The sequence below is a fragment of the Sciurus vulgaris genome (assembly GCF_902686455.1).
Source record: "Sciurus vulgaris genome assembly, chromosome: 7".
Taxonomy (NCBI): domain Eukaryota; kingdom Metazoa; phylum Chordata; class Mammalia; order Rodentia; family Sciuridae; genus Sciurus; species Sciurus vulgaris.
Genome location: NC_136467.1, coordinates 121,356,792 through 121,383,406, shown reverse-complemented (window position 1 = coordinate 121,383,406; position 26,615 = coordinate 121,356,792). Strand labels below are relative to the sequence as shown.

Here is a 26,615-nt window from a genome sequence, read left to right as displayed (position 1 = left end):
ACTCGGTACCATGTTGACACAAAATTAAAATGACATTTAGTGTTCACTCTGTCCTCTTGGCAGGGAAGCTGGTAGTTTTCAGGGAACTCAATAGAACCTACGCTCCCTTACAGTGGGTGGGAACAAGTGTGGGTGCTCAGTGTTCTGCAGGTCCCAGTCTGGCAGGGGACGGGAAGTGTTGAGGGTATGTGTAGACAGTGTTGCTTTCTAGGGGAAAGGCACTAGACGAGGGGATCACTGCAAGGCTCAAAAGCCACAAATGAACAGCTGTGCCTGGCGAGAAGGGACTATTTAGACCAAGTTCAGGTTAGAAATGATGAACGCTGACAGTCTCAAAAGGCAAACTGTGATTTTGTCACCAATAGCAGTCATTTCATCTCCTCCTACCTACCTACTTTCTCCTTCTACCTGAACCTCAAAGGGGAACTTGTGTCATTTCTGTTTGAAATCTTTGATTTCCAATTCTCTATGGCCCATCTAAAGTTCTTCAGGGGACGTTAGTAGTACAGTTTTTTTATTTTTTTATTTTTTTGTACTGGGGATTGAATCTAGGCATGTTTTTACAACTGAGCTATATCCCCAGTCCTGTACAATTTTTATTTTGAGACGGGGTCTTGCTAAGTTGCCTAGGGCCTTGCCAAGAAGCTGAGGCTGACTTTGAACTTGTGATCCTCCTGCCTCAGCCTCCTGAGTTGTTGGAATTACAGGCCTGGATCATCAGGCCTGGTGAAACTGTGTCTTAAAATAAGAAGGCTGGGGACTGGGTTGTGGCTCAGTTATAGAGCACTTGCCTGGCATATGTGAGGCCCTGGGTTCGGTCCTCAGCACCACATATAAATAAATAAATAAATAAATAAATAAATAAATAAATAAATAAATAAATAAATAACAAAGGTCCATTGACAACTAAAAAATAAATAAATAAAAAATTTAAAAAGCTGGGCCAGGTGTGGTGGCCTACGCCTGTAATCCCAGCAGCTCAAGAGGCTGAGGTAGGAGCCAGCTTTGGCAACTTAGTGAGGCCCTCCCTAAGAAACTCAGGGAGACCCTGTCTCTAAATAAAATATGAAAAAGGGCTGGTGATATAGCTAAGTGGTTAAGTGCCCCTGGGTTCAATCCCCAGTACCAAAAATAAATAAATAAATAAATAAATGGAGACAAATCCAGAAAAGTAGAGACATTTCTGACCCTGGGTGGTGTCTCCAGTTCATCACAGTTGCAGGTACACCTACATAGCTTGTTGTCATGTAGGTGGGATTCATTTTGATTAAACAGCCTGAAAATCTCTTCTTCTTTAAGAGGCACCCTTACCATACCGACCTGAAAGACAGAAGAGGATTCTCATACAGAGGGTGAGTGGCAAAAAGGAAGGCAAAAGGGTGGGAGAGATTTGCTTGCAGGCCAGCACAGCAGGTGGAGAAAGGTAGGGAGGAGAGGAGCTACCTCTTTTAACAGCTTGTCTTTGAGGTGGTACACATTTACAAAGGTAATGGAGTTGCAGCACTGGAAGATTTTCACCCCAGGGATACTTGTAACCTGCCAAGACAAAATGTGAAGTTGAAGGAAATTTCTCAATTATTTCATGCAGCAAAAATAATTCATCTTTAGAACCTTCTGTAGAATCGGTATGTTTCCCTATTGGAAGCAAGAACCAGAAAGTTCTTTTCTCACATTTCCATCCCCTCCCTTCCCGCACCTCCATTTCTCACTCCTCTCTTTATCTTGATCTTCCTCTCCTTAAAATCCATTCAAAAGTGACCCTTCGCTGGCTGCAGTTTGAGAAGGATTTAGCTACTTAAAAACCCACCTCTGCCCTTGTGCATTGCTTCCTTCCCCCTCCTTTGTGAATGTGTATCTACAGAGCAGCTGACAACAGCAAAAGGGGTTTTGTAGAGAAACTAAGCACCAGGCTTGGTCCACCCCATCCCCTGGGTAAGAGGAGGCTGCTTTGTCTTCTTACCTCCCGATAGTCATTGATGCTTCTGTAAATGTTGGTGTTAGGGATCTGACCCAGGGTGAGAATCTTAGTTCTGAAAGGAAATACACTTGCCTTTAGGTCAGGGTGGCCTTACCTTGCTGTGGCTAACCTCCTATTACCTGAGACAAAGTACCTGTGTGAACGGACAGTGAAGATGAAGAAAGCACAAATTAGCGAAACAAGTAGTCCAATGTCTAATCCCAGGAAAATTGCAGATAAGAATGTCAAGATCCAAAGAACCTTGTGGAAAAGGGGTTGAAGGGAAAGGGAGACCATGAAAACTCACAAAATCAAGAACATATCAGTCCTACTTCTCAAATGACCTCCACCCTTCTCCCTTCTACATCTGGGGCATAGGGACTGGTGACATCTCAAACTGTGCCCTTAAGGCTGCCTAAAATTCAATTCTTTTCCAGGTGTAAAATGTGATAATGATCTCTACTTTACAGGCTTTGTAGATATTAGAAAACCCATCAATATAACAAACTGCAACACTTACCCCATGGTAGTAGTTATTACAAATCCTTTTTTTTTTTTTTTTTTTGGCAGTGCTGGGGATCGAACGCAGGACCTCACACTTGCAAGGCAAGTGCTCTGCCAACTGAGCTATCTCCCCAGCCCTATTACAAATCTTTAACACCCTTTTCAAGTCCCTGCCTGACCACCTTCATCTTCACAGGAAAAAAATAAGCTGAAACTCCCTTAAATATTGACTTCCCTCACCCTGCCACTTCTCAGATCTTCTCTCAACTCTTGCTCGTCCTTCCGGTCATGTGGGAATACTAGCCCGCCTCCTGGACTAGAACTCCATCTATGCACTGGACCACATCCCCTCTGCCTCTCAGGGATCGGGCTCCCAAAATTACCCCTTTCTCTATTTCTCTACCTCTCCTGGGTCCTTCTCCTCTCATCACATTCTGTCCCCCCATCTGTTCTTTCTGGCTCTCTGGTTTTGGGCCCCAGCTGTCATTCCGTCTGGTAAGATACCTCCTTCTCTTATTAAGACTTGTGTCTTCTTCTTTTTTACATTAGTTTGTTTGTTTGTTTGTTTTTAGTTGTAGTTGGACACAATACCTTTATTTTATTTATTTATTTTTATGTGCTGCTGAAACTCAGTGCCTCCAAGTTCTAGGCAAGTTCTCTACCACTGAGCCACAACCCCAGCCCCAAGACTTGTGTCTCTTATCCAGGAAGATATTTATATTAACTGGACTAAAGGTCATTCAAATATGCAATGCATGAGAAGTCCTCTTGTCTGTGGTGTAACTGTAGCCACTTCATCAATTCCTTTCATTTAATTTTTCATAGTTGGAATGAGGACTCCATGTTTTCATGCATCAACAGCCTTGACTCTCCTTCTAAAAAGAAATATAGAGTGCAAAGGCTAGGTATAGTGGCATACGCTTGTGATCCCAGTGACCTGGGAGGCTGAGGCAAGAGGATTCCAAGTTCAAGGCCAGCCTCAGCAACTCAGTGAGATCCTGTCTCAAAATAAAAAGGGTTGGGGGAGTAGCTCAGTGTTCAAGCATCCCTGGTTCAATTAGAATACAAGGCATCAGAGTTGCTGGTGTTCTTCATATCCATGACAGATCTCTTTTGTTTATTTTCTCTCTCTCTCTCTCTCTCTCTCTCTGACCTTCTCCTCTGCCCCTCACATCCTCAGCCAGGGAATCTACACTCACAAAGTCATGTTGGTTCTGCCTCCACAGAGTGGGTAGGTTGTAAATGGTTTCAAGGTAGGGCATCACGTTGCTCAGAATAACACCAGCCAGCACAGCCTGTAGGGAAAAGATAAACACAGCTTCATTTTCCCTTCAGTGGGTGGATGAGTGGGGTTAAAGCTCCCATCCCCTACAAAGGAACCACAAAAAGTCAAAAAGTCAGCCTTGTCACTCAGAAATATCTTATGTTGCTATTTCATATGAATACCACATACATGCTCCAACTCATGGGTCAACCCAAATAAATATTCTCCACATCTTTCTCTGCTCTCCTTTATGATTTGTCAGACATGTGAGGCAAGGTCAGGCCAAGTTCAAGGCCTGACAGATTCAGGTACTAAAGCTACAACAGACCCCTTTTAGTTTCAGAGAGTTTATTACTCACATAGACAGAGGAGGAGTAGCCAAAGGTAACATCAGTGTCGTCACTACGGTTACACCAGGACCCATTGGGAAACTGGCTCCTTTGGCTACTTGGCCTTTCTTATTTGCTTGACAGATTGGTTACTCACATCATCTAGAAAACATTCTCAGATGGGATGATAAATCAAGAGAACATCCACTCCCAGAAACTCTAAAGTTGTGTTTCTATTCAAGATTTTTTTTTTTTTTTTTTGAGTGCTGGGGATTGAACCCAGGGCCTTGTGTATGGGAGGCAAGCACTCTACCAACTGAGCTATATCCCCAGCCCGAGATATCATTTTTTTATCACTTTTTTATCAATTGAGTTAAAATAGCAAATTTAAAACATTGATAACACCTCATATATATATATATATATGGTTGTTGAGTATAAAAGGACACTGCCTTTTTGGAAAATTGTTTGGCAATAGATCAAGACACAGTGATATACCGTCATGTAGAAATTTTGGAGTTTTGTGCTATATATTAAAAAAAATCAATGATACAAAATTGTATGTAGTTAGGTTGCAACTATGCAAAGTAGTATCTGTTCACAGAAAATAAACCTGTTTGCCAGGCACAGTCATGCATGCCTGTAATTCCAGTGACTCCTAAGGATGAGGCAGGAGGATCTCAAGTTCAAGGCCAATCTCAGCAACTTGATAAGACCCTCAGTAACTTAGAGATACCCTACCTCAAAGTAAAAAATAATTTTAAAAAAAGGGAGCTGGGGATATAGCTCAGCAAATAAAGCATCAGTAACAAAAAAGAATAATGTTGGTTAGATATGAAAATTTTAGTGGTTTAGATCGCAAGTTCAAAGTCAGCCTCAGCAATGGTGAGGTGCTAAGCAACTCAGTGAGACCCTATCTCCAAATAAAAAATACAAAATAGGGCTGGGGATGTGGCTCAGTGGTTGAGTGCCCCTGAGTTCAATCCCCAATACCAAAAAAAAAAAAAAAAAAAAAAAAAAGTTAGTGGTTTATTTGTAATTATTGGTGACAGGTGACATTTTTATCTATTATGTGTTTTCCAAGTTTTTTAGAACAACCTAATTTTCAAGTGTGAAGAACATTTCCTATATTTTGGAAAGTTAAAATTTATACTTTTAAGGATATAAAAATTATCAGGGCCTCGAAGTAAAATCTAACCTACTTTAAGACATCTTTCTCCTATATTCACAGAGTCCCTGAGTTAGTTAACTATTTCTCAGTCTTTTTCTAAGTCCTCATCTCCTGAATAAACTCTGCCTGGAAATTAGAACTAATTCTACCACTAGGAATGGCTGGGCCCTGGGTTGCTCTGGCTTTCTTTTCTTTCTTTCTTTTTTTCTTTCCCACCATACCACCTTCTTTCCAATCAAGAATCTCCAAACTCTTAACAATTTGCAGAGAGATATGGTGGGAAGGAAAAGAAATTTAACTTCATAAGAGATTTGTATGAGTTTTGACTTGAGGTAGGGGTATGGAAGAGAAACAAATCTTCTCACAAAAAAATATAGAATGAAACTCTTATCTTTGTGAATATTAAGGTAAAACATGCTCATAGTGTAAAAAAAGAATTTCACTCCTTCCTCATTCCCATTATCAAAGGGACAACAATTTTTAATGTTTTGATATGTTCTATATACTTTTTTCACACAAAATTGGAAATGACATTGAATGTACTATTTTGTATCATGTTTTTCCAAGTTCATGTTGGTCTTTTGGTAACTGTGATCCTAGCCAGAAGCCCCTATTACTGACACTAATAAGAATTTTGCAAAAAGCCATCTGTAATTTTTTAAGGAAAGAAGAAAAGATCCATAGTTTAATAGCCATACAACTTCATTTTTATAATAGTTCAGATATTTCATTGAGCAGATATTAACATCTTCTCACTCAGAAATGTGCTAACAAGATAAAGTAAAAATGGAGCTGGGTTGTAGCTCAGTGGCCAAGCGCTTGCCCCTCACATGTGAGGCACTGGGTTCAATCCTCAACCCTGCACAAAAATAAATAAAGATATTGTGTCCATCTACAACTTAAAAAAAAAAAAAAAAAAAAAAAAACTTCGAAGAAAGATTCAGTACATGGTGAGTGCAGTGGTGCACACCTGTAATCCCAGCAGCTCAGGAGACTGAGGCAGGAGGGTCACAAGTTCAAAGCTAGCCTCAGCAACTTAGTGAGACCCTAAGCAACTCAGGGAGACCCTGTCTCTAAATAAAATACAAAATAGGGCTGGAGATGGGGCTCAGGGGTCGAGTGCCCCTTAGTTCAATCCCCAGTATCTCCGACCAAAAAAGAAAGATACAGGAAGAATAACATGGTGCAACATGGCCAAAAGTGAAGGATGTCCTGTCTCCAACATGTTCATAATAAAGGAGTACTACCTGCTTTTATTACTACCTTTCAGTGAATTCTGACAGTTTTTATTTGTTTGGAATTTTTTAAAAATTCTGCTTTTTCTAGCAGCGAAGAAAAAAATGCAACTGCTCAAAGTAAATTAGTTAGTGACCCTTCTAAAATAGACTTCAACCGTTATAGCACAGAAGGTGCTGGATAAACTGAATTCTGGAGATGACTTCTGCCGGGAATCGGAGAATAGCTTCTGTGTTAAGCACAAGCTTATTAATCTCACCCTCCTTGAGCAGATACTATGCTTGAGCTCCAAGATCCTTGAGTCACAAGAGCAGAAGGCAGCAGCAACCTTGTGGTGGTCCTGCTCTAATGAAACCTGATGTTCACCAGGTGATTAAGGAAGATAGGGATGACATCTACAATCACTTCAGCTTTGGGGACGGCCACCTCAGGGTAATGAAGCTGTTAAACCAGGAAGGACACCTTCCCCCCACCTCCCTAAGTATGTTATAAAATGGCAAAAGGGAACAACTATGTCATTCATCAATACAAATAACTGAGTAAGGATCTATAGTGTAACTTAGAACCTAAGTTGAGTACAGCCAGTGATTAACACACCTGGCATCTTTAAGGGTTAGTGAACAGTCTCATCCAAAGGGAAGAAATGGCACATTCGTATCCAGAGGCATCCTAATTGGTTAGAGTTAAAAGTCAACTATCACACCACCTCCAAGTGTTATGAATTAACCAAGAGGCAACGTGGCAGCAATGAAGGGGGGGTGGGGGCCGGGGATTGTGTTCACATGGCAGGCAGGATAAGGCCTTCTGGAAAACAGATGGCATGAGTTTCCAAGACTGTACTGGTAATGGGGGTCTGGTATCTAAAGTCTACTTTAGTCATTTTTCATTGATTCCTTCCTTACAAAGGAAGCTTAAGCGATAACAAGATAAGAATGATAACGACAATAATGTTTCTTGAGTGCTTACTATTACCCCAGCACTTATCTTATTTTAAATATATATAAATACACACAAATACATCTCATATAAAAATGTAAATATATATGTCATATTCTCTTATTTAACTTCTGCCCTATGATGATATTCTTTTAAAGGAAAAGGACAAGAGATAGGCTAGGACAACCTCTGGAGATGAGCAATAATCCTGGGAAATGCCCCACTTAGCTGCAAACCAGAGGTTGCACTTTTTTTTTTTTTTTTACTTAGTTATTTGATAAGTTCTACTTACATTAGGCAGTTTGTAGAAAAACTGTCCCACCTTCACCATCAGGAGCAGCATCACACCTGCGCCTACCAGAGATGCAAACTGAGGAAACAGAGCCAGTTGGAGAGAAACCATCAGGAACATATCGGTCCCTGTCTGCATCTATGGCCTTCTGTGAGAAGCATGTCATTTTTTCTTCAAAGGAGTTGGGTTCAGAACAAGTGCATTTTTGTGGAGCTGACATTTTCTTTTTCCAAAGTACTAAACACATAGTAGGTACTCAATAAGTATTTGTGAATGAATATGTGAATGCTCTCTGAAAGATTCCAAATTTTCCTGGGTATTTGAATCCTTATTGCCCCAGCACTATGCTATGTAATCTGAACTCTCCTAAAATATGTCATGCATTTCTTCAAAACTTTAACTTCTCCTTGCACAATTTATAAAAACTCGAGTAGGCCAGGCATGGTGGTGCATGCCTGTAATCCCAGTGGCCTGGGAAGATGAGGCAGGAGGATAGCCCATTCAACACCAGCCTCAGCAACTTAGCAAGGCCCCTAAGCAACTCACCAAGACCCCTAAGCAATTCAGAAAGACCCTGTTCCAAAATAAACAATTTAAAAAAGGGCTGGGGATAGAGTTCAGTGGTTAAGCACCCTAGGTTCAATCCCCAGTACAAAAAGAAAAAAAAAAAGAAAAGAAAAGAAAACATTAGACTCCTCACTGATAGCCCTAAAATCTCAATCATTCTACTTTCCATGTAGACAATTTGTCCACTCCTCACTCACCTGTTTTGAGTTTGGAAAACTTCCTATCTAATAGTTTCAATGGCACTTCAATGATAATTACTTTTCATTTCCTGATTCAATTTCTCTCTCCTTCAATCAAAAAGGTTACCAACATGAGTCAAGTCTATATAGAGCAGCTCGGGGTTCTATCCCAGCTAGGTTGACCACTTTGGGTTTAGTGTCACGTGGTAAACTGTGATTCTCACTCATCAAATGAAGCTGAGAAACACAGTTCCCTTTATAATCCAAGGCTCTCTGGAGTCTTGAACTCATGACATCCCCTATAGGTAAATTTCCATTTTTAAGCCTCTAGTTAAAAAATAATATAAAGCAGTGTATCTCCCCACTCTGGTGGGGAATGGGGTTGTAGTAGGGCAAAACTGTCATCGCAAGTCAAAACAACGATGTGAATAAGCAAGACCTGAGAGAGTCCCTCAAATCTCTAACCCTTCAAAGGGTCACTCAGAAATGATTCTCTTGGGTGGAGGGAAGGAAAAATAATAGAATGGGACAAACATCATTACCCTATGTACATGTATGATTATGAAAATGGTAAGACTCTACTTTGTGTACAACCAGAGAAATGGTAGTTGTACCCTATTTGTATACAATGAATCAAGATAAAAACAAAACAAAACAAAAAAGCAATAATTCTCTCACTTTGATCTTTATTTTTAATGTGGGAAAAGAAAAAAAAAAAAAAACACCTTCCCCTAGGCTGGGCTCTCTCTTGCTACTCATTGTTATTTGCCAAATCCGCATGTCACTGAAAAGAAGAGCAATGTGGTCTGTGTCTTTACCCTTCTTCCCCATCCCAGCAGTTTCACAGTTAAAGTGAGCAGCATAACATGGAAAAGTAGAACAACAGGAGAGTAGTGTAGGAAGAAGGATCAGGAAAATGAATTGCTATACCTGATACTCAGAAAGCTCTAACAGTGAACATTTCATATACTATAGAACCACACCAGGTAACTGACCCCATCAGCCCCTCCAGTCAATCCTCAGGTCACCCAGTTTTTCAATCCGATTTGCTGCTCCAGCAGTAAAAAACTAATTTGATTAATATAGGAAAGTATATCAGGCCTTTTCTTTCCTCACACTTTTTTTTTTCTTTTTTTGGTTGAACTGGGGCTGCTTGGACAGTAAGCCACATCCCCAGCCCTTTTTATTTTTTATTTTAAGACAGGGTCTCTGTAAGTTGCTCAGGGTCTCGCTAAGTTGCTGAGGCTGGCTTTGAACTTGTGATCCTCCTGCCTTGGCCTCCTGAGCTTCTGGGATTACAGGCATGCGCCACTGCATCTGGCTCTGATTATTTATTCTTAATATTTTTCAGATGGGAAGATGCCAAAATAAACTGTATAAAAACTTAGATTAAAATAAGCACAAATAGAATCTTGAATACCATGAAATTAGCTGCTCAGAGAGGTCTGAGAGGCCTGCCAATATCTGCGTGTCCCCTTTACTGGTACATCCAAAGGAATGGGATTTGGGGTCAGAGGACCAGCCTTGGTGGATTGTGCCTCAGGTAGATGCTCAACGACTCTCAGAATCTTGGGCTGGGACTAAAGACAGCAAGCACTATAGAAGTTCACCTCGCCTGCATCTTTTGCTTTTCTGCTCCAACTTTACACCACTCCTTGAATCACTCTTCTCTCCAGTGATTCAAGGCAATGGGAGTTCCTACAGCCGCAGTCACTATTGACACACACACCCTCAGACACCAATCGCTCCATAAGCAGTAGGTTCCATGGAGTAGGATGGCACATTGCTGAACACATGCCTGGGGACTGGGGACCTATAGTTTTTAAACATCTCCTAAGTGACAGACACTGTGGTTGATACTATTATCATCTAATTTTATTCTCACAACTGAAAGATTGGTTTTATCTCCATTTTATGAAGGAGGACTAAAGCCTCAGAGAGCAAAAGTAATTCACCCAAGGTCACACGCATCTAGGAAAAATGGAGTCTGGTTCCAACACTCTGACCATCTGATTCCAAAATCTAGGCTCTCTCCACTGCTTCATTTGCTTCCTTTAAAAACACTGTGGCTCAGTGGTAGAAACTTACCTAGAACGTGCAAGGCACTGGGCTCGATCCCCAGCACCACACACAAAAAACTAAATAAACAAAATTGTGTCCATCTACAACTAAAACAAACAAACACACAAATGAAAAAAAAAAACAAAAAACAAAAAACCCCATAACATAGCCAGGAGCTATGTGAATACACGGCCAGTGTAACTCCACATCATGTACAACCACAAGAATGGGAAGTTATACTCCCTGTATATATAATATGTCAAAATACATTCTACTGTCATGTATAACCAAAAGAATAAAAAATTTTAAAAAATAAAGGATTAGGTTGGGCACAATGGCACACCCTGTAATCCCAGTGGCTCCAGAGGCGGAGGCAGGAGGATAGAGAGTTCAAAGCCAGCCTCAGCAAAAGCAAGGTGCTAAACAATTCAGTGAGACCCTGTCTCTAAATAAAATACAAAATAGGGCTAGGGAGGTAGCTCAGCGATCGAGTGTCCCTGAGTCCAACCCCTGGTACAAAAACAAAAAACACAAAACACAACACTTTTCTTTCTTTTATAATAACTAATTTTTAAAGAAGTTCTGGAAGACTGGGGACAAGGCAAGAAGGCCAGTCCTTGGAAAGCAGGGAAAAAGGATAGGCACACCATCATGGAGACCAGGGAAGCACAGCGGTCAGAGCTGGACGAGTAGGAAGATGAAGTGGGAGACAATCCAACTGGCCACAGGCCTGGGGCTCATCTCATCCTCTCTGCCGGGGCCAGGCCTGCCCACACCTTGCTTTTTATTATGACAGTGGAGGGAAATAGGTTCTAGATAGGGAAATAATAAAGTGAAAAGCCCATATACCGAGTTCAAATTTTTGCCAGATAAAAAGTAAAAACAAAATGACCAGTGGCAGGTCATTTTGGGGACGGTCAGAGCCAGTCCCTAATTTCTCTTTCCTGGAGTATTAAGGAACTTTGAAGAAGTGGGAGTACTCTCAGGCAGAGTGAATCAAAAACTCCCAGAGGGAAGGAGTAGAGAGAGCACCCACTGCTTTGTGGAGAGAGAAGGCTAAATGAGTTTCAGGGGTCTTTTCCAGTCCAGATTAGAAATTCCTGGTGGAACCTGGGCAACTCCAGTGTGTGAAGACAGTGCCCACAACCTCTCTACTTGAGCCAGCAAGTTGAACTGGGCATATCAGGGGAGTGCACTAGTATCCCTAGGGACACACTTCCCCAGAGAGGGCCACCACACTGCAGTAAGAGATGCCACTCGGAGGAAATGTGCCACATAAGTCAACAGGCAGCAACGGAAAACCAAAAGAGCCACAGGCTGCCTTCTAAAATGGTGACAATGGAGTGGCTCAGAGGTCGGAAATTCCATCATCTTCTGCCAAGGCTCTTCCACAGCATGGCTTGTCTATTCCCAAATGTGTGCAGTCAGCAAGGCTATTCTTCCTCCAGCCCGCCACATTCAGGTGTCCTGCTAGTATACTAGGCAGCTCTCAGGTTGACCCGAAGCCCTTCTTCCTTCCATCGGTGCAAATCCTAACCCACTTTCAGGATTCTAGGAAGGTTCCCCTTCCTCCACCAATCTCCTGCTCATAACACTTAAGGTGCTTTTTCGTCAGTTGTGCTCCTTTTGTACTTGACTTCCCTTGCCTTTTGATTTAGTTTTCTCCAACTGTGTACGTCTTGCCTTCCCAAATTTATGTTGTATCTGGGCACTGATTAAACAAAACAGTGTGTGTCATAAAAAGTTAGTAGAACTAATCTCTGGGGTTGCCATTTCCATTTCTTCTTGTCATAAAACCCTCTCATTTTGATTCCAAAGATTCCACATGCTTGTATGGAACATTCTTCCTTTTAACACAGCCCACACTCCTTCCTTCCGCCAGTGTGTCTAGAGGAAGCTCCATGACCACAAAACTCAGTCTGCATAAAATGATAGGATGGAGCCTTACTTGAGACCTGTTTTAGTCAGCTTTTTCACTGCTGTCACTAAATGATCTGATCAGCACAATTATAAAGGAGGAAAAGTTTATTTGAGGTCTCATGGTTTCAGAGGTCTTAGTCCATAGAAGGCCAGCTCCATTTCTCAGGACTCGAGGTGATGCTGAACATCATGGCAGGAGAGGGTGGTATAGGGGATCAGCTCACATGATGATCGGGAAACAGAGACTCCACTCTCCCCATACAACATATATACCCCACAGCCACGCCCCCAATGAACGGCTCCCTCCAGCCACACCCCACCTGCCTCCAGTTATAAGTCTCTCACAGCCCAATCATTTCTCCTCTGAACCTTCTTGCATTGTCTCACATGGGAGCTTTTGGAGGACACTCACATCCCAACCATAACAAGACCCTTGCTCTCACCCAACCTAATCTTCCTTCTGGTTTTCACTGGTTTTCACCTCAAACTTCATTTTATCTTTGCCTGTGGACTATGACACTTTATCTTTCCCCATTAAATGGAGTTTCCATCCTTCTGACACATCAGTTTCTGACCACGGCTCTACCTTCTTGCTACACTTGTGAGGCATGAGCTTGCCTTTGACCTCTGCCTTGGTTTTTCCACCATCTGAACCCTGACTCATTACTTGGGTTTGCCCAGGCTCCAATTCTGATAACTCCCTGCCATTTCGTCATGCCGCAGAACTAAGATGGGATGCCTCTTGTGCTTTTGTCTTGTAACTTTTATCTAGTCAGTTCAAAACTCATAAACACTGGACTTACAAGATCCTATGCCTGCAATTAGGGGGAGTTTGCTTTTAGAATCTTTTCTGTCAACACTCTCACTGAGCTTACCAAACACTGAGTTTATTAATTCAGGATACCTGAAGAGAATCTGTCCTAGGTCATTTCCTCTTATACAGAGAGAGAGAGAATGGTCCTAAATTCCTAGGTTCTTCTAGACAAACACCTGACTCCCTCTCAGGAAAGCCCCTTATCATGCAAGCCCTTTGAGGAAGCCAGGAAAATGTTTAATTTGTATTATTGCTTTCTCAGACTATGTAGAAGAATGCATCTCCCCATAGGAAAAAAATTAAGAGTTGATAGTAAGTTTACCTGAAATATTGTTGTTCTTCCAGTGTAATATGTGCAAAATAGGTTTCTGTGTGCTAATATATAAACTCTCTTATATATAAGAGATGTGTATTTCCATAGAAAATGACTTTCAAATTCTACATTGACCAATAACTTTTAAAATAAAATCAGTGCAGAATTAAGGCAAGTGTGGAATCCAAATTCTTCCAAGAGATCTTCCCCATCAAGCAAAACAATAAGACAAAATTAAGTCCATGTAATCCTGTTCTACAAATATACATATGAATCAACATAGAGATCAAAGTCTTTTTAAACATACCTGTTGTCTTCCTCCAGTTTTATCTTGGATAATAGTCCTGGCAAAAGCAGCAGTATACACACAAGATTTGAAAAATGAACTGACAACATTGCAAAGGCCAATGGCTATTAAATCCTGCAAAGAAATGCAGAAACTTAAAGCCCACATTTTGTTAAAGACTGCTAATTTGATTTTTTAAAACTAATACACCTTGTTTTATTTTGTTAATTTATTTATTTACTTATTTTGTGGTGCTAGGGATTAAACCCAGGACATGCTAGGCAGGGGCTCTAACACTGAGCTTCATCCTCAGCCCACTAATTTTGATTTTGAGCAAAAGGTATGCTGTTTATTTCTTGTGTCTGAAGCTAGGTTGTTTATATTGTTTCAAACAACAGATGAAAATATTCTTAGAATGAAAGGAAACAAGTCAGTTTGATTATCTAGATTAAGTTGCATCCTCAGGAAAGCTCTTCTTCAAGGTGATAAAATGAGACCTTTTCCTTATCCTCTTTCACATGATTGCCAGGACTTGAAATGATAGGGAGAACAGCAGTGCTATGCTTCTCCCTTCTTTCTATACTACCTAAAAGTCAAACTGGGAAAATGCTTGCTTCCCAAATATTTCCTTCTTGACTTCCAGGGAAAGGACCAAACTCAGAGTAGTGGGAGGTTTACCCTAAAAAATAAAAACAAAGGCCAAAAGACAAAGAGGTTAACTTAATTACATTTATTCATTGTTTATCATGCTTCAGTATGTGGTTGACTTCTAAGGACACAGTAAACAGAAAGATAAAATTAACATGAGAGGAACTCTGCTGGCTGAGCAGTTATGCCATGTGTCATCTTCTTGTCTCTCTGCACCATATCTGCTCTAGGGAACTAACACTCATGTTAATTCAAGTGGTTTTCAAGTTAACTATTCCTCACTTCTCAGAAACTCTCGTGAATACTGTCCAAATTATAGTCCAAGTGACTCTCTGGTTAAATAGGAATCTAGCCTTCACATTGGCAGGTAGCTCAGATTAAAGAAAAGACTTACAGGTCGGAAAAAGCAATGATCCTCTCACCTGATTGGAATTGACTCTGTAGTTGTGGAGGCTGGCAATCTTCTTGCCCAGAAATATGAGCATAAAGGAGCTCACAAAAGATAAGGACGCAGCTGGTAAAAGAACTCTAGGAAAAAAGTGGTCCAATACTGGTACTGTAGGAAACAGGAAGCTGAAATAAAATAGTGGAATTATTCCTGGAGAGTAGGTGTGTTTACTGGCACCTCCACATTTCATCCTTCTCCGACAGGTCTGGCCCCTTGTTCCTCCCTTTGTAAACAACAATAAAGAACAAGTAGAGCAACTGAAGTAGCAACTTGCTAAAACTGCCAGCAAACCAAGCCAAGTTACAAAATCCATCAAGAGAACATATTGAGCTGTCTTCTAGTTCCAAATTTCAACCATAACAATGATCAGAACGGTCAAAACCACAGAACTCTACTCTTGATACTCTTTGAGACCATAGCCATGAGTAGACCATAGGCAGATAGGACATCAAGATATTTTAGATCTGGCAGGTCCAATGAACTCCCTTCTAGTCACACTTGCATTCTTCAAGGTATAATTTTAGCCAATGTCCTATACACAAATTACTTCCCATTCCTACCCATACTTTCCCTCCTGTAGTTTTGAGGTCAACAGAATGTTGAAAATTATACATTTTTCTGATAATCACTGTTATCTAATTCTACAAATTCAGTAAAGTTTATTTCTACTAAGATCCTACTACAGTAAACATTGCCAAACACATTTAAACCATGGTCAAAACCTCTTTCCAGGTGTATCTTCCATTCCATTGTTAACTGGGAAACTCTACTTGTTTAACACGATAAACTTTCTTCTATTAGTATTACCATCAGATGGCTATCCAGAGAATTGAGGAACATCCTCATTCTCAAAGGAATCAATGCTTGTCTATTCATGCATTGGTTTAGTCATTTTACCTTGCTGTGCAGACTATCTGTTAAATCAGCTTGTGTGGTCAATTTTTGTAGTACTACAGATCAAACCTAGGGCCTTGTATATGCTATGCAAGTACTGAGCTATACCCCCAACCCTTCTTATCTTTTGCAACAGGGTTTCACTGAGTCGTTGAAGCTGGCCTTGCACTGGTAATACTCCTGCCTTAACCTCCAAAGTAGATGAGATTACAGGTGAGCAGACTGCACCCGGCTCTCAATTTTAAGTTGTCACTTCTTAGGGTCTGTGTTCTTGGGACCATTCACAAATATTTGATGTTTTATTTTTATAGTAGAAAACTTTGAAATAGTCACAAAAGAAAGAAGAATGTTATAATGAGCCCTCCTGTACCCATCACCTACCTTCAACATACAATTCATGATCAATTTTTTTCATCTATACCACTATCCACTGCCTAGTAAAAGATAATTTTGAAGAAAATTCTAGGTATTTTATCATTTCAGTTGTAAATACTTCTGTGTACCTCCCAAAAAAATCATACAACAAAATTACCAAAGTCTTAATATCATCAAATAGCTAATTAATTTTGAAGCTTTCCCAAATATAAACATATTTTACAATTTGTTCAAATTAGAATCCAAATAAGGTCCATGTATTACAACTGGTTGCTGTGTCTCTTAAATCTCTTTATGATTTTGTCCCATCATCCCAGAAATGGAACATCTATAAAAACTTAAGGTGATGGGCAAATATACCATTTATGGTAACTTTGAAGTAATCATTATGCTTTTACAGATCTATTTTTTTTTTTTTAGATAAGAAGCAAATGAGTAGAGTTTGAAAAAATGTTCATAAGTATACATAAATAGATATAAAGAATATATAAGTGCTGGATTATTATTTGCAACTTAATTTAATGCACCTGTGTCCACTTCATTGAAATATTCACAGATTTGAAAACTTGAAACTTAATGGGTTAATTCCTTCTAATTTTTTATTTTCTTCCTTGAAATTTTTTGTTGGTTGGTTAAAGAAACCTGTCCTCCATCCTACTGTTTCCCACCATCCATGTTTTGCAGTCAACATGTTCCTCTGTTCCTTGTATTTGTTGTAAATTAGGAGCTAGCCCTTCAGGTTTGGCCAGATGTAGGACTGGATTTATTTTTTTAATGAAAAATGCTTCATAAGTGGTGGTATGTACTTCTGTAAGGAGGTAAACAATGACTGTTTCTTTTTGCAATGTTGGCAGATAATATGCTGGTATCCCTTAATGGTAAAATCCCGTAATTCTAATTCTAGAATTCCTTCTCCCTTTATTGATTGGATTACTTCTATGAAGTGAAATGTCTTGTTTCAACTCTTTGGATGCCCCCAAAGAGCAGTTCTTACAGGAAAGGCATAATAATTTTACAATTTTTGAAAGAATGAGTTGGTTCCCTAGCATCTTCCAAAGGTGAAAATATATGAGTTTATTGATGTAGAATTTTTACATGTTCACATTTTAAACATATTTGATATCTTTGGTCAGAAATAGCTTCAAAGTACAATCCTATTAAATTTCCATTGGCCCTGTTTGCAGAAATGGAGAAGCCAACTCTAAAATTCACATGAAATTACAAGGACCCTGAAAGCCAAAGTGATTTTGAAAGAGAAGGACCAAGCAGGAGGACTTATACTTCTTGCTTTCAAAACTTTCTACAAACAATGTACAGCAATGGAGACTATCATAAGGGTAGACATACAGATGAGTGGAACAGAATCGAGAGTTTAGAAGTAAACCCAAATGATGCTGGGACAACAGGGTATTCACATGCAAAAGAATAAAGTTAGACCCCTACTGCACAACATATGCAGTAATTAACTCAAAAAAGACCAGACACCTAAATTAAAAAGCTAAGTCCATAAGACTCTCAGAGGAAAACAGAGGGACAGATCTTCATGACCTCAGATCAGAAGCACAAGTGATAAAAAAGAAAATTGAACTTCATCAAAACTGAAAACTTTTATGCTTCAAAGTAACAATAAAGTGAAAAGACAACTTATAGAATGGAAGAAAATACTTGCAAATCAAATAGTGATAAAGCTCTGGTGTCCAGAATAAAGGAAGAGCTTTTACGACTCAACAATAAAAAAGAGACAAGCAACCCAATTAAAATTAGTCAAAGGACTCAAATAGAAATTTCTGCAAAGAAGATATGCAAATGGCTAATAAGCACATTAAGAGATGTTAAACATAATTAGTCATTAGAGACATGCAAATCAAAGCCAGAGTGATATACCACTTCATATCTGCTAGGATAATAAAATAAAAAAATACAGAAAATAAGTATTGTGAGGATGTAGAGAAATCTGAATCCTTGTGCATTGCTGGTAGTAACATAAAATTGTGTAGCTACTATTGAAAACAGTTTGGCGATTTCTCAACAAATTAAATACAGAATTACCATATGACCCAGCGATACTATTTCTAGGTATATACCCAAAAGAATTGAAAGCAGGTGCTCAAACAAAAGTGTGCACATAAATGTTCATAGCATTACTCTTTACAATAGCCAGAAGAACTGAAATGTTCATCAACTGATGAATGGATAAACAAAATGTGTAGATTTCTGAGATGGATATTCAGCCATGAATAGGAACATACTGACACAGAATGCATCATGGATGAATCTTGCAAACATTATGCCATATGAAAGAAGCCAGAGATAAAAGACCAATTGTACAATTCCGTTTATATGAAACGCCCAGAATAGGGAAACCCACACAGATGGAAAGTAGATCAACAATGGTCAGGAGATCTGGGGAGGAGCAATTGGAAGTGATTGCTAATAGGTACTTCTTTTGGGGGCTGATAAAAACAGGTATGGTGATGCTTCAAGAATAAACTAAAATTAACTAAACTATACACTTTTAAAGAGTTAATTTTATGGTGGGTGAATAAGCTAATAAGAATATTATAAGAGGGCTTCCGGGGAGTGCTGCAGCGAGTGGGGTTTGCTGTATCTCAGCTTCCTGTGAACCTGTTTGGATGCTGCCTGGTACAATGAGCTTCCTAAAGAGTTTCCTGCCACCGCCCGGGCAGGATGAGGGGCTTCGGCAACAGCAACCAGATACAGAGGCTGTGCTGAATGGGAAAGGCCTCGGTACCCGCACTCTTTACCTCGCTGAGAGCCACCTGTCTTGGCTAGATGGTTCTGGATTAGGATTCTCACTAGAATACCCCACCATTAGTTTACATGCGGTGTCCAGGGACCTAAATGCCTATCCTCGAGAGCATTTGTATGTTATGGTGAATGCCAAATTTGGAGAAGAATCAAAAGAATCTCTTGCTGATGAAGAGGAGGAAGACAGTGATGATGATGTTGAACCTATTACTGAATTTAGATTTGTGCCTAGTGATAAATCAGCATTGGAGGCACTGCTCTGCATGCCATGCTCTGCACCTGATCCTGAGGAGGAAGACTCAGAGATTATGATGGAGAAGAACATGATGCGGAAGCACACGAACAAGGGCAAGGGGATGTCCCTACATTTTATACCTGTGAAGAGGATTATCCCATTTAACAGCAGAAGGGTAAGCCACACTGGAGAGATGAGAAGGAATGCTCTCTCAGTGTGTGAGCAGCCAGTATAACATGGCTGGGGTCAGGACAGAAGAGTCAGTGAAAGAGTAGGAAGACGGCATGGAGGCAGATACCACACCGACAGCTGCTGGACAGTTTGAGGATGCAGATGTTGATCACCGAAAATAATTTGTGCTGCTTTAATGTTCTGCTTATAACTGTATGAGAGAACTTGGTGCCTCTTCCACTTTGAAGTGGGGTTGATGAAAATCTTTCCTTCTCCAAAACTCAACGTTTAAATCAGTTCTTTCTCAAGACAAACTATATGGAGACAGCAGGTTGTCACCAGCAGAAGGAACTATGAACTTTATTAACAAAGGTGAATTAATTCAACCAAGGGGGTACTTGTAGTTTATGATTTGCCCCAAAACTTGTGTCTAGGTACCCTTTGAGTAGGCCTATAATTCCTGCCATCGCTGTATGAATCATCTGTACGTTAGCAGACCTGTGGTAAAGATGTTTAGGAGCTTGGAGTGTGGGAAGAAAAGGCAAAGATCTCAGAAGGATCACAGAGACAAGAGTCTTTTAATGATTTGGGGATCGAATTAATTATTTCAGACCTCTGTAGTAACCTCTTGGGAAATATCCCAGCTATAGATCCTGCTGCTGACACAAGTGTTTCTGGCTAGCTTCTACTCCCTCTGACCTCTTTTACCAGTCTGCCCTGTTATAGCCTCTTAGGTTATATCATTTAATTTCTACCCTCTTAGGTTAGTTTTCTGGAACAGAACAAGTGAACTGAAATGAAATCCTCCAAGTACTTCTAATGATAATTGTTTTGTCTTTGTAATAGCTTAACAAATAAATCTACATTTTCTATATTTAAAAAAAAAGAATATTATAAGAGACTTTATGCCAATATATTTGTCAACTTAGACTAAATGGACAAATTCTTTGAATGACCAAAACTAACAAAGTAGTCTCAAGAAGTGAAAAACTGGGCTGGGGAGATAGCTCAGTTGGTAGAGTGCTTGCCTCGCAAGCACTAAGGCCCTGGGTTCAATCCCCAGCACTGCAAAGAAAAAGAAAAAATAGTAGGAAAACCGGAATCAGATAATTACATAATTCAATAATAGTTTTCTTAATAAGTAGTTTATTAAAATTTGAATTATAGTTTTTTTTAAGAAGCATCCCACAGTTAAAGCTCCAGGTCCAAATATCTTCACTCGTATATTCTACCAAATATGTAAGGAAGAAATAATACCAATTTTATAGTAGTACTTCCAAAAACTGAAAATGAGGGAACACTTTTCAAATCCTTCTATAATGTCAACATACTCCAATACTAAAACCAGAACTACAAGAAAGCTTCAGACCAATATTTCTCATTAATATAAATGCAAAAGTTCTTATTATTTCAGAAAATCAACATAATTGATAATACACCAGAACCAAATGGACTTATCCCAATGCAACCTTGGTCTAATATTCTAAAGAAATTTCACTGATTAAAGAAGAAAGAGAAATCTGATGATTTTTTTTTTAAAATAGATCCATGCTGGCATAATCTTTTTAACCTAATTCGGGACTACAAATATACATTTTCCATTTCTCTAGATTATTTTTTTTTCTCTAGATTATTAAGTCAGAAAAAAATCTCCTGTTTTAGAAATGGTTTGCAATTTGAAATGTTTATTCTTTTTATTATCTTTTATTATTTAATCAAAGACAAATACATATGACTTATTTGTTGATTTAGTTCTGAAAAAATGTTTAAAAATCCAAATTGGATAAAGTAAGCCATGTGTTAATCCATTTGGGAAGATAATTTAAAAAAAATTTTTTTTGGTATATTTTTATAACATGAAGTAAATAATAGCACATATAATAAATTTCTTATTAGTTCATGCAGTTTAAACTGTATTTTCCTTTAAGTAAAAAGAATCCATTGTTAGCATTTGAAGCTTTTACGGGCGATTGAACCCAGTGGCACTTAACCACTAAGCCACATTCCCAGTCCTTTTTTTTTAAATTAAAAAAAAAAAAAAAAAAATATATATATATATATAGTTGGCAGTGGACCCTTATTTTATTTATTTACTTGTATGGGGTGGAGAATCGAACCCAGTGCTTTGCATGTGCTAGGCAAGTGCTCCGCCACTGAGCCATAACCCCAGCACCCCCGTCCTTTTTATTTTTTATTTTGAGACAGGTCTCCCTGCCTGGCTAACCTATAAGGCTGGCTTTGAACTTGTGATTCTCTTGCCTCAGCCTCCTGAGCCACTGGGATTACAGGCATGAGCCACTTCGCCCAGCTCATTTTTAGCATTTTGAATATGTTGTTTCCTCTTATCTTCCCGTCTCTCACGTGATTATGTGCACAAATCTAAATTCCTATTTTTAAATATCTTTTTCTGACATCCAACTATTTCTGCTCTACTTCCTTACTTGTAACTTCCAGGGACCTTGGTATTTCCAGGCAATATACTATTTAGGAATATACCCGAATGTTTAGAGGCAGATATTTAAATTTTTGTGAAATTTTACCTATTTTTGTTTTCTTGTTCTTTTAAGAAATTAGGTAAGAATGTTGTTGTTCCAAAGAGGTATACAGTAAATGTAATTTATCACCCAAATCTAATTAGTAAGATTGAGTGTTCAGTGTGTTAACAATACAAACTACTATTTTTTTCTTCCTACTGTTATCTGTAACCCTTACGGTTTTTCAGTTAAAAGGGAACATGGACATGGCAGGATCTAACTTAAATTGTTTAATTATATTAGGCCCTAGCAACCATGAATAAAACAAAGACTTCAAAAAAGAAAGAAAGAGCAAGGTAATAATTAAAATTGGATTTTTTAAAATGCAAACTTGTCTATCTATATATACCCTTGCATGTTATGATAAAAATTAAGGAAAAATTGGTGTTTAAGTCATTAATAATAGAAGCACATTGGATAAGAGTAATAGTATAGTTGTGATCATAGGCTTGGAATTAAATAGAAATGAATTCAAATGGTGGCTCTTCCGCTGTTTGGCTGGCTTATCTTGGAGAAGTCATTTAAACCTGGTAAGCCTTAGCCTCTTTCAACATAAAGAGAAGATAATGTCTACCTCATTGTATTAACTGTAAGGAGCAAATGAAATAAAATAAATATGTAAAGTGTCAATCTCCTTGTTGTTCTTGAAATCCCAGCAACTCCAGAGTCTGAGGCCAGAGGATTCCAAGTTCCAGGCTGGCCTCAGCAATTTAATGAGACCCTCAGCAACTTAGCAACACTGTCTCAAAATAAAAATTAAAAAGAACTAGGCTGGGGTTGTACCTCAGTGGTGGAGCGCTTCCTAGCATGGGTGAATGAATCACTGGGTTCAATCCTCAGCACCACATAAAAATAAATAAATAAAGGTATTAAAAAAAAAAAAAAAAAGGAAAGATTTAAAAAATATATTTTTAGGGGCTGGGGTTGTGGCTCAGTGGTAGAGCGCTTGCCTAGCATGTGTGAGGCACTGAGTTCGATTCTCAGCACTATGTATAAATAAATAAAATAAAGGTCCATTGACAACTACAAAAATATTTTTTTTAAAAAAATTTTTTAAAGGACTAGGGATGTAGCTCAGTGACAAAGCACCCCTGGGTTCAATCCCCAGTATCGAAAAAGAAAAAAGAAAGAAAAGAAAACAATATTGGTCAACAACACAGGTTAAGTCTTAAGTCAGTGAAGGCACATTTCTCTCCTGAACATGGAGCCCCAGAAGAGAGGCTGGCAAAATAGAGGCACTGCTCATCCACCCTTGAGAGTTAATCTGACAGGGACAGTGGTTAAGAACACTTGCAATACCTATTGAAAAAAAATGTGAGTCTCTCTGGCATTCAGCAGGTTGGTTGGGTGAGGGGATTGGCTCAACTATGAGAAGAGAAACAGAGGCTGACCAGAGACAGAACAAGACAGTCGTCCTAACCCTCCTCAGCTCATGAACTTCACTCTGTGTTCTAAGTGAGTCTGATTGTGGTCAGATACTGCTTGTAGAGAATATCAATAAGATGTGTGGTCAGAGGCTAAGAGAGGGTATCAGAGAAGGGAAAGCAGTCCTGAAAAATAGAATTACTAACCTATATGGAATCATGTCAATGAAGGTAGCGCTGTTTTCTGTGACCAGGTTTATCTTGTGAGCAAATACAGTGAAGCCAAGAATCTGTAAGGGGGTTAAAAAAAAAAAAAGCATAGGATTACATATCATACATTGCTTCCAGTATCAGAGATGCTCATAGCCTCTGGCAGAGCAGGAAATGAAGCAAATGGAAATCTGCACAAGAAGGTCTAGATGGAGGAACAGGGAAGGCAGAGGCCCTTCACAGAGGTCCTTCCTGCTTCTTTAAATTCTTTTAAACTCCTTTTAACATTGTAGCCAAAGCAAGGTCAGCCTTGATCTCTGACACAATGATTGGGAACAAATGGATACCCTGGACTTATTTCTTTCTCCCACCAACTTTAAATATCTACATAAATATGAACTTGTTGCCAGATAATGGCTGTATCAAGGTCTCACTTTTAAAAGTTTTTAGATCCAGGTAACTGATATAGTTTAGTCTTTTAAGGAATTGTTGGGGCATGTTAGTGAGAATCAAATGTCTAACCCTTAATAATAGGAAGCAGCATTTGATAACATAACAAAAAAGTTCTTTAGCAAAGTAATTATCTGTTCTCTGCCCCACCCCCAATCCTGTTGTAAAAACTGCAGTTCTTTCTTTAGTCCCTAACTTTCAACCAGAGGAAAATAGACAATCTAGTAGCTGATGCACCTCATAAAGATCTCACATCAAAGCAAATAAACCAGAAGTAAAAAAAACCTCAATGCCTGGTTTGTTGGTTTGTGGTGCTGGAGAGGGAACCCAGGGCCTCAGGTATGCTAAGTGCCAAGTTTTAAAATAATAATTACATTGTTGTTTTATTCCATTCTCCCTCCCAACACTTAATTCTTTTTCCCAGAATCTTCTTCAAGAGTTCAACCAGACACAGAGCAGGGTAGCAATTGGCTTACCTGTGATGCTATGATCAGATGAAGCCCCTGAGGAAGAAAACTGGGAAATGCAGGGGGCATGTGGATACTGGGTGAACTTTGTGTCCCTGCCACAGAACATTACTTAAGAGAAAAATAATTCTCAGGTACAGCAATCCCAATGTGAGAAATGCTGACTTTTAAAGACCTGGACTTTATTTATGAAAATGTCTTCTTCACAGTAGAAATGTTAATTATAACTACAGAAGATAAATCTTATTTGCAAATTTAGAGGAAAAAAAACAAGCAACCTTGTCATTGGACAGCAGGGATCCCCAGCTCTACTATTTACTAGTCATATGAATCAGGCAAAACCAACATCTCATCCACCCAACTTTGATTACTATTGTATTGTGCAAATGAAAGAAAGCTAAAAAACACTGTGATTGCACCCATATTAAAATAGAAACAAAACTTCTGCATAGAATATGGGAAAATTCACCATACTGACTACAGGACTGTAGTGTTTGCTTGAAATAATAAGGGAGTTAATAACTGAAAATACAAAGGTATCAATTGTAGTTGACTTTGAGCAGTTACAATCTTAGGAATTTCTTCCCCCTGCTTTTTAAAAAAAAACCTTATGTTTTTCAAAATTTCTAGCATGAAACCTGTATTACTTTCATAAGGAAAAAAAATTCCTATTTTAAAACTATTATAAGGAAGAGGCAAATGAGTACTTAAAAATTTTTATTATCACTACATTATTGTGTGTGTGTGTGGGGGGGGGGTACTGGGGATTTAATCCAGGGGCATTCTACCACCGAGCAACATCCCCAGCCCCCAGCCTGTGAGTTTTTTTGTTTGTTTGTTTGTTGGTTTTTGTTTTTTTGAGACACAGGTATTGCCAAGGGTAGCCTTGAACGTGGATCCTCCTGCCTCACTCTTCCTAGTTGCTGGGATTATAGGTGTGCGCCATCACTCCCAGACAAACATACTTTGAAAATAAGTATTTTGAGGGGAGATCTATTGCACAGCATGGTGGCTATAGTTAATCATAATATGCTCTTGAAAACTGCTAACACAATAGATCTTAAATGTTCTCATAAACAACAAACTGATATCTGCATGAGGTGATAGGTATTTTAATCAGCTTGCTTTAACTATTTCAAAGCATGTTATACACAGTAAATATGTACAATTTTTATTTCTCAACGATACCCAAGTTAAAAAAAATTATAAAAATAATAAGCATTTTTACAAATATTGTCACATATTTAAAACTAAGTGTATATTTGGCTTTGACACAATTCAACATATTTTTTTCACACATGGACATTTAATATGTGATAAAGCATGTATTTCAAACCACAAGTGGGAACATGGATTTTTCAATAACTAATACAGGAACAACCTGTTAGTCAGGTAGAAAGAGCTAAAATGAAATTCAAACTCCATTCCTTAGGCAGGAACACACTAGAACGGATCAGTTCTCTAAACGTAAATATTGAAAATCTACCAGGGTTAAAAAGAAACGTGAATTCCCTTGTAACCTAGGGATGGGAAGAATTTCCTAATCATGACTTAAAATCCAGATACAATAAAAGAAAATGATATATTTAAATACCTTAAAATATTTATGTTACAAAAAAACATGATAGGCAAATAAAAGAGATCGCACTGTTTTTTTTTTTTTTAATTTAAATTGTAGATGAGCACAATACCTTTATTTATTTATTTTTATGTGGTGCTGAAGAGTGAACCCAGTGCCTTACACATGCTAATTAAGTGCTCTACCACTGAACTACAACCCCAGCCCCTGGTTGGTTTTTTTTTTTTTTAATTCTTATTTTACATTTCTATATGAACCTTTGCCTTCCTGAGCTATTTGCTTTTTATTTATTTTTAAAAGTATGTATTTAAAATGATCTGAACCGTGAAATCAGGACATCAAAAAGACCTACCAGAAATAATTCCACTGGACAGTTGATAGGATATTGATTGAAAGAAAATTTGATACATTTGTTGATTCTCAGAGCAACAACAGTAGTTAGAAACAGTAGAATGCTGGTGGAATTAGCTTTGGGAAGACCTATACAGTAGTTCACTATGTTCTGAAAGAAAACAAAATTACAGAGGCTTAGAAAGAAATATACTCATTGCCTACATCTAGAAAAGGACACTTTTTTTTTTTTTTCTAGATTAGTTACAAAGCAAGTCCTTAGGCAGAGTTGTTGGTCAGCAAAGTTCTTAT

General features: G+C 38.7%; 1 protein-coding gene and 1 pseudogene across 2 annotated transcripts in view; one reads left to right on the top strand and one right to left on the bottom strand.

Moving 5' to 3' along the window:
- SLC26A8 (solute carrier family 26 member 8) overlaps positions 1-26,615 on the bottom strand; it is a 69,319-nt gene that overhangs the window by 16,986 nt on the left and 25,718 nt on the right. The window contains exons 8-17 of the mRNA XM_079148682.1: positions 26,326-26,475; positions 23,475-23,557; positions 14,900-15,050; positions 13,851-13,964; positions 7,690-7,767; positions 3,661-3,756; positions 2,112-2,218; positions 1,961-2,030; positions 1,444-1,536; positions 1,189-1,320 (exon numbers count right to left, since the gene is read on the bottom strand). Coding sequence (XP_079004808.1) covers positions 1,189-1,320; positions 1,444-1,536; positions 1,961-2,030; positions 2,112-2,218; positions 3,661-3,756; positions 7,690-7,767; positions 13,851-13,964; positions 14,900-15,050; positions 23,475-23,557; positions 26,326-26,475 — 1,074 coding nt within the window. The remainder of the gene's footprint in view (positions 1-1,188; positions 1,321-1,443; positions 1,537-1,960; positions 2,031-2,111; positions 2,219-3,660; positions 3,757-7,689; positions 7,768-13,850; positions 13,965-14,899; positions 15,051-23,474; positions 23,558-26,325; positions 26,476-26,615) is intronic.
- Positions 18,828-20,247, top strand: LOC306666540 (methylosome subunit pICln-like; annotated as a pseudogene). The gene has a single exon. The product of its transcript is annotated as a methylosome subunit pICln-like (transcript).